Source organism: Nicotiana tomentosiformis, chromosome 7, assembly GCF_000390325.3.
Source record: "Nicotiana tomentosiformis chromosome 7, ASM39032v3, whole genome shotgun sequence".
NCBI classification, from domain to species: Eukaryota; Viridiplantae; Streptophyta; class Magnoliopsida; order Solanales; family Solanaceae; genus Nicotiana; species Nicotiana tomentosiformis.
Window position 1 is genome coordinate 49,208,471 of NC_090818.1, and position 8,368 is coordinate 49,216,838.

The following is an 8,368-nucleotide window of genomic DNA, read 5'->3' on the forward strand; positions in this document are numbered from 1 at the left end:
GGAATGCTCGGGTAACAGCGAATACCACGTCAAGGCTCCCCTCGTAAGAGTTTCTCCGAATTTCTTTAGCAAAACAGATTCAATCTCGTGGGGAGCTAAATCGTTCCCCTTCACCGCCGTTGTATAGGTGGTAATATGCTCCTGAGGGTCCGAAGTCCCATCATATTTCGGCACGTCGGGCATTTTAAACTGCTTCGGGATCAATACTTGAGTTGCGCTTGGTTTATACGACAACTGAGTATACTTCTTGAATCCGGCCCTTTCAGAACCGGTGGTGCGCCCGGGATTTGGTCCATGCGGGCGTTCACTTCCCTCATAAACTGCAGGAGCTCGCTTTTGAAGGGATCGCTCTCGTTGTTGTGACTGGAACCTCCCCCCCCCTCCCCGGCCTATTAGAGCCAACCTCGCCCCTCAGGGTGTTGTTGTCGACCCTCCGTGTTGTTTGATTTGCTGGAGGAACTGGACCTCGTCCATTCACGTTATTGGAAGCCCCCGACAACGCCCGCTTCAACTCCGTCATAATCTTATCCTGCTGTGTGAGATGGCCTAGGATGACCGCTTGTTGTTCTTGCAGGACCCTTATCGCTTCAACAAAATATTCCTCTGAAGCATCATCGGGAGTCGCCTCCCGAACATGTCGTGGGTACCGCCTGTCGTGAACCGGCGTAGCATCGTTTCCCTCATTGCGGGTGCCACTGACTAAGTCCTCATGATGATGCTGGTCTCCTTGGGCCTCAAGATTGTGTGTGTTGTTAACACTATTATCTGCCATTTTTGAGATTTTTGGCTAAAACAAATAATCAAAACACTCTAGTAAAAGAGGCAAGGATCAACTTAATTACACAGCTGTCTAGGCCCCATGGTTGGCTCCAAACTGTTTACCCGTAAAACGGTACAGTTGAATTTATACGTGGTTTCTAGATAAGTAAATTAATTCGATCCTCAAATAATAAAAGAATTGAAGAAATACGATGAAATATCAGAAGCAGTAAATTCGGGAGCAGGGCTTCCGGGCACAACAATAGTGAAATCGAAAAGTAAGAAGATAAAATTGTTCAGAGCTTTGAATAGATTATAGCGTAAGTTTGCCAGAAAATTCGTGTCCTTTACAATGATAACTGAGCTCACTATTTATAGCTGCGCCTAGGGAACAAGGTCCTAGGATCATGCCCTTCTTTAATGTCAATTATGAGGGCCAGTGAAGAATGTGTAACGGTAAGCATAAATGAGAAATTCTTTGTAAAAGACAATGTACTAAATGTTGTGAAATATTCTCCATTAAATGCTACCGGATGACAGGTATTTATTGCATCTTTATGAGCGTCATTCTTTTCGGTGACAAATGGAACAGTTATTTTCGGTTTTAACTATTCTCTGACTTCGGCTCTACGTGTCACTCTCTTATGCAACCACTTATCATAGCATATTTTACCGTGGTGATTGAAATAGGTGTGTATGGTGTGGATTGTTAAATGAAATTGGTGTGGTTCCCGATTGGAAGAGGGAGGGAGAAGAAATAAAAAGGGTGGTTGTAAAAGTTATTGTATCATGGGTTGTGGTTTGGTGGTGGTGTTAGCAGAGGCACGACGGAGCTATGAAGAAAAAGAAAAGAATTTTTCTTTTACAAATTTGATTACTTTATCAAAATATTTAGGTGAAACCTCAAAACACACAAATAATAAATGTCTAAGTATGTGATGTATCATTCTGAAGAACGCATAGAAGTGTTTCTTGGGGGGTATAATTTTATCAAGTAGAGATGTCAAAATGAAATAAACGGGAGTTCATAAATCTGACTTTAAATTCTGATGCGCGCGATTGGTTCTAAGATCACTTTCGGTCCTAGACTTTTTATTAATTAGTCCTGGTAATGCAACGAAGTTTAGATGACATCTAGACCATTTTGCCTTAAACTAAACCGTCCCAATACTAATATAGTAACGTAGAACTGTATCGAATACATTATACTATTATTGGTATGAATGATCGTACTGAGAGACAAATTCAAGGTGCAAGATATATTTTCATCCCGTCCTTGCCTTTAATCTTTTCCTTCTTTTACTCTGTAACTGATGAATCGTCTTTTATGTGTTTAATCCGTGAGTTCCTCGAACAAAAGAAGCCCAACCCCATTTGTCATTTTTATCTCTGATCGGTTACCTTAAAATTTAAAGGTAAAATTACAGACCCTTGTTTCTCCTTAATTTAAGCTTTTGTTATTTTAGCAAAATAGAATTACCCAGGCTTTAGAAGAGCATTGCATAATCATCTCTAGATCAAGAAAACCAAATTTATTATCTGAAAACAAGGCACAACCACCACAATTCAGAAAGAAACCCATTGCAAAAACATGGGCATTAAACAACCCCTTACAAATCCAAACAACTAGTAGTAATATTCAACAAACAACTTAAAAACCATGAATCTTGATCTGATCCTTTTTGACAACACCAGCAGTCACAAGAAAGTGAGAAACATTCTTTCTCTGATCTCCTTGAAGTTGTATCACTTTTCCAAGTTCCTTATCCTGCACAACATTACCGTTGCAACAGAATTCTTTTTTCAGATCTTTGAGGATTTTTTCGTAACTGAATTGTTTCCTCAGGCCTTGAACTGTTGTCAAGCTTTTCTTTCCATTCCTTTGTTGTATGCGAATATGAACATACTCTTTGGCTCCAGGGGCACCTGAGTCCTTAGCCTCAGCAAATGGATCAAAAGCAGATGGGATTTGGACGTCGATATCAACCATGTACCTAGCTGGAAGAGAACTTCTCACCGTCCGAAACTAAAGCTTAAAAATTGGTCACACACGAGCTGCAAAAACAACACCAATTCAATATCCAAACGATCAAAATACCAATAATCCAACTATAACAACAACAATAACCAAAAAAAATAAAAAAATATTATATAATCCCACAAATGGAGTCTAGGGAGGGTAATACGTACGCATACCTCACCTTTACCTTGAAAAGATAGGGAGGCTGTTTCCGGTAGAGTCACGGCCATAATACAATTATATAACTATTATTCCGTTTCAATTTACATGAACTTAGATTGGAAATGGAGTTTAGAAAGGAAAATATTTGAAAGTTTTAATCTTAAACATGTCTTGTACTTTATAATTTAAAAACTTACGTCCTTAAATATATCTGAGAAAACTTCTCTTAAGGTTTAAACGGCAAATTTACATTAAAATATTTTTTGAAATTAGAAATAGAACGTTCTTCTTTAAACGAAAAGAGAGATAGATTCGAAACAAATATGAGATGATCAACATATTAAGAATCCAACTACTTAACAATCAAGCAATATGAGATAATCAACATATCACAAATCAACTACATAACTAATAAGCAATTTGAGATGATCAACATGTCAAAAACCTAACAAAAACAAAATTCATTCTACCAGCTAGATGGGATTAGACAAAAAGGAAAAACTGAATGAACACAGAAATAAGGAAGTAAAGATTAAAAGTGTAAAAACAGAGGAAAGAACTAACCTTGATCAAATAGATTAAACACTGGCTGATGGAGAGGAGAAGAATGCTCTACCTTATTATTTATAGACAGGAACTAGAAATTGTGGCGGTGCATGTGGGATCATAATTAATATTCCCAACCACATAATGTTAATTAAGGTTTAAGTTTATTAAGTATTAATTATGGTTAATCCTGATTAGAGTGGGTAGAGATTACATTAGACGATTGTAGCTTCGAATTTGGTCATATTTAGACAGGTTAATTTGATGATTAGAGTTATGAAAAACGCGTAGATTCAACGCAGGGAAACATATTATGCTTGCTTTACGGATACGGCTGATGAATTGCGGGGGCCGCACAATTTGGGTCAACATGTGTGGGACCCGACATATCTATTCCTATCTGCAAAGAAGAAGAATCCAGACAGATTCCAGATAAATCAGAACAACTTGGGCTCCACTTTGCGTGTTTAGCCTATCTGATTGCCGATTGGGCTGTGAATTTTTGTGGCCCACCATTTTCTCCTCTTCTTTTGCATTGGGAAATTGACGCCGCATAACAACATAAAGAGGAATTGTAAATTATTGGCCATAAAATATTTTAGTAAAGCAGCCAAAAAAAAATTGGTATCGTATAGCCAAATTTAGAAAAAAACTTACTTCCTATTTACATTTCACTTACATTTCACTTTTCACTTTTTCGTAAGGGAAGTAATGTCATAGAAACTTCATCAACAATTATTCCTCGTGTTTTTTCTTTCTTTCTAATTAGATCGAGTTAGGGATGTTAAATGAGCGAGTTGAGTTATATGTATTTAAATGAGTTAAAGTGAATTGAGTTGATAAATGCAGCGGACTATAAGTCTATAACGCGTCCAATGTTTGCTTGGACTAAAATGGTTAGGTCAATTAGAGAAAAATCCGTCATAATTCAACTGGTCTAATTTAATTTACTTTAATTTTTTTTATAATTTGTTAAATTATAATATCTAACTAGTAAAAACTTTTCTTTATTTATCGTGATTATTGGAAGCAAATTAAACTCAAAATAAATTATTTTTTAACATTTTAAATAAGTTTTCTTATGAGTCAATTTGGACTACATACGTAGTCTAAATTGGTCACATTTGCCACTTTTCAGTTAATGCAATGGAAAAATAGTCACTGTCAATGGAGTTTCACCTATAAAATATGAAATTTCATAACAATTGTTATATTTCAATTACAAGACCGAAAAATGATCCTTTGGCCTTATTTCTACAATATACACCTAGCTTAGGTGCTTAACCCACCAAGTCGGAACAAATTGGACGGATTATACTTTCATAGCTAAATATAATATTCAGGTCGAATGTCCGCAAATAATGAGCTTGTTCGGGAAAGAGAATTCAGAATTACTGTTAAAATTTTAAACTTTACGCTTTAAACGTGTTAAAAATTTGAACTTTAGTTAATTGATTCGTGTTAAACTTTGAACTTCATTTGATTGGATTTAGTCGGAAATTAATGTTTTGGCCAAGTCTACATAAAAATATATGTAGTATGAACTCATATTAGCGTCGATAAGTCGACACACTTAACTATTAAACTGAGGAGGGTAAAAACTTTTTATAAATCGAGCTAGATCGACCCTTTTCTTAGTTATATATATAAGATAACAGTTTGAGTGCATTAGTGAGTGGTTACATAGATCTTTTCTATTTGGATTATCCATGTACAACTAATGATAGTAAAAGTGGATATTAGATTAATACCAAATATAACAGTTTGTTACTATGATGAAATAAATGAACTAATGGTACGTACCTGTTGAGTATTGGAGTTTTGATGATTAACAAAGTATGACTAAATGTTCAAAGCACCAGGTCCTCAACGCAGCTGTTTAACTGTTCTGAAGAACCAGTTCCTCAGGAGAAACAATCAGCTCCTCATGATTGATACATGTACGTGGAAGATGGCTGCTATAAGTGATAAGAGTCGTTGCTCAAGAAGATATGGATAATTCAGTTAGAGACAAAAGTTTCAAAGCTTGTGGAATCGTTGGAACATTATGAGTCCTATCAAAGAGGAAGCTCACTATGAATAGGACTCCTACAAGATCTCAAGTTGTGTTTTAACTTTTAAATAGAATCGACTTTGGACTTCTGAACTATCCTTTTGCATATCAACTAAAGAGTTATAAGTCGTTTACTTGTGTTGAGTACGTTAAAAATCCTACGTGGTAGGTCGTGGTTTTTGCAACTTTTGAGCCGGGTGATTTTTCACGTAAAAATCGTTGTGTTCATTTTATTGCTTGTTTACTTTACGTTTAAAGAATACGGTAAAGAACCAAGTTCTTTAGTAATCCATACGGGCACTCAAACTAATAGTACCCTCTTACCACACAAGCTGTACATATCTCTTTATTTATCCTAAATTTTTTAATTTACTACTATTATTTTTTTTGGTTCCCACCCGATGTCCCTTACCCATATTGAGGCCTAATTAAATCTGGATTCACACCGGAAAGTTTCACATTATGTGGTAAAGTGCTCCCTATCAAAGGCGACTCCATGCCTAGAGCTCGAACCCGAAACTTCTGGCCAATGATGAATGAATACTTACCGCTTCATCACAATCCTTGTTGGTTATTTGTCTTAAATGATGATAATTTAAGATATAGGATGAAATTTGGTATTGCAATTTTATCGAGTTTCCGTCGTTAGTAAAGCTATAATTAATAATTGGTGCTCAGTGTTTGGTTTATAAAATAACGAAAAGCATAGAAAAGCATGTGCAACAGAATATCGCCGATGAATATGTTGTCAAATCCACAACTTTAAACTATTCTAAAGGCCTGTCCACTGAAAAATGAGAAATATATTCTGCAACTTATTTTATCTTGGGTACCAATTTGATCAAGGCACACAATTAGAAATCATTTAATTCATGTGAGAATCTAAGTAGATAAATTGTACTCTATATTAGTAGCTGATAAGTCAATATTATAAAGTTATTAATTAAAAGTTGTGTAGATATATAAATTCATCTACTAATAAAAAGGTTGTAAGGATTATACAAATTAAACGAGTCTGTATGCCATGTAAAGAGGGAATTTAATAACAACAATAATAACATACTCAGTACTGTATAATTTTACAAGTGAGATCTGGAGAATAATGTGTACGCAGGCCTTATCTCTATCTTGTGCAGGTAGAGAGACTGTTTCCGATAGAGTACCATATGCTCAAGACAAGCATAATCACAACAGTTAAGAGGAAGAAATATAGTAAGTAGTGAAAAAGATATGGAAAAAAAACAGTAACAACAACAAGATATTAACAAAATCGAAGTTGAAGCAATATTAGATAGTAATAAAAATTTAAGAATAAAACAAAACAAGAATAACACTAGAACTATTGGTGTGAAAAAGTAAAGAGAGAATTAATAATGAAATTGAAAATAAATCTAAGCGATCTATAACGCGAAAGTAGTTTGTCATTTTATATATGTGCATACATATACAACAATACACAATACGACCTTACTATATAGGTAATATTTAAAACATTTGTAATCAAAGGATAGTATCAATAGTACCTAGCATTGTTCATCGACTATCTTAAACTTCAACATGAAACTATATCAAATAAATTCAGATAGAAAAAGCTTCCTAAATATCGAATTAACCGTTTGTCATAGGTTAAAGACAATTGAATGTCCATTGGATTAGCACGTATTAGGCGTTAGTGGTGGCAGTGATACGCTGCACCTGACTTAATATTTTCAGCATAACTCTGCCTCCAATTTATGTCAAGATATACAAAAAGAGTTAACCTGTAATAACCTCGTATAAAATGTAACAAATAAAATCTCACCGGAAGTAATTCTTTCACCTTTACACTACTCCATTTATTTAAGTTTGTGAGAACCTATTTTCTTTTTAATTTATTTTAAAAAGAATAACTTTCTTCTACATTTGAAAATAATCTAACTTAAATTTTAGGTCCTTAATGAGAAACTTTATAGTCATACAAATACTGTGGCATGTTTAAGATCATAACTTTCAAAAGAATTATGGCCACACATATATGTTATGACTCGTTTAGGACCACAATTAGTTTTAAAAGTCTTTATTTCTTTTTTAAACTCCGTGCATATTCAAATAGGTTCACATAAATTGAAACAAAAAGAGTATAATAGCATCGCTAAGACATTCGTTAAAATGAGGACCGCCGCCTTGATATTCAGTTACTCGTGAAGTGCGGTAAAAGTTAGTATTCCCTCTGTTCTATTTTATTTGAACTTATTTGACTTGGCATGGAATTTAAGAAAGAAATGAAGAATTTCAAAACTTGTGATCTTGAACAAGTTATAATATTTGTGTAGCTATAAGTTTTTTGAAACTTATGGTGTTAAACATGCAAGAGTATTTGTGTGGCCAAAAAGGATTCTCATTAAGGATAATTGAAAGTTTAAGTTAAATTATATTCTAATTTAGTAAGGAATCATTCTTTTTGAAACGGACCAAAAAATAAAAGGGAGTCTTATTGTAGCAACCCGAAAAATTTCGAATTACTTAAACGCTATTAAGAAAGTTGATGTGCGCTAATTATATTATTTTGAGTGCAGACGAGGACTATTAATATGATGGATATCAATTGGATATGATAATAAGTGTACGAGACATATTATAAGTGATGTGGGGTCGCTAAAGATAGCCCTAATTCCAAGTCAAGTTGGAAATTACATGATAGACTAAAGTTACAAATGAGTACGTACAAGACTAAACTTTGGATGAGCATATCTACATATATATAAAGAGTTATGTGATATACAACCTATCAAATAGAAGATCGCCGAGTTTAGTTTCTAACGCTTCAAACTGTTTGTCATTTGGACATT

General features: G+C 34.5%; 1 protein-coding gene across 1 annotated transcript; it reads right to left on the bottom strand.

The window, feature by feature from the left end:
* Positions 1-2,272: 2,272 nt before the first annotated feature.
* Positions 2,273-3,645, bottom strand: LOC104119030 (protein translation factor SUI1 homolog). The gene is made up of 2 exons (XM_009630423.4): positions 3,506-3,645; positions 2,273-2,814 (listed from the first exon to the last, which is right to left on the bottom strand). Exon 2 carries the CDS (start codon positions 2,747-2,749, stop codon positions 2,411-2,413), a length of 339 nt encoding a protein of 112 aa, XP_009628718.1. The 5' UTR covers positions 2,750-2,814; positions 3,506-3,645; the 3' UTR covers positions 2,273-2,410.
* Positions 3,646-8,368: the final 4,723 nt, after the last annotated feature.

Coding starts and splice junctions, on each gene's coding strand:
- LOC104119030 (XM_009630423.4), bottom strand. CDS start 2,749: ATGGTTGATATCGACGTCCAAATCCCATCTGCTTTTGATCCATTTGCT.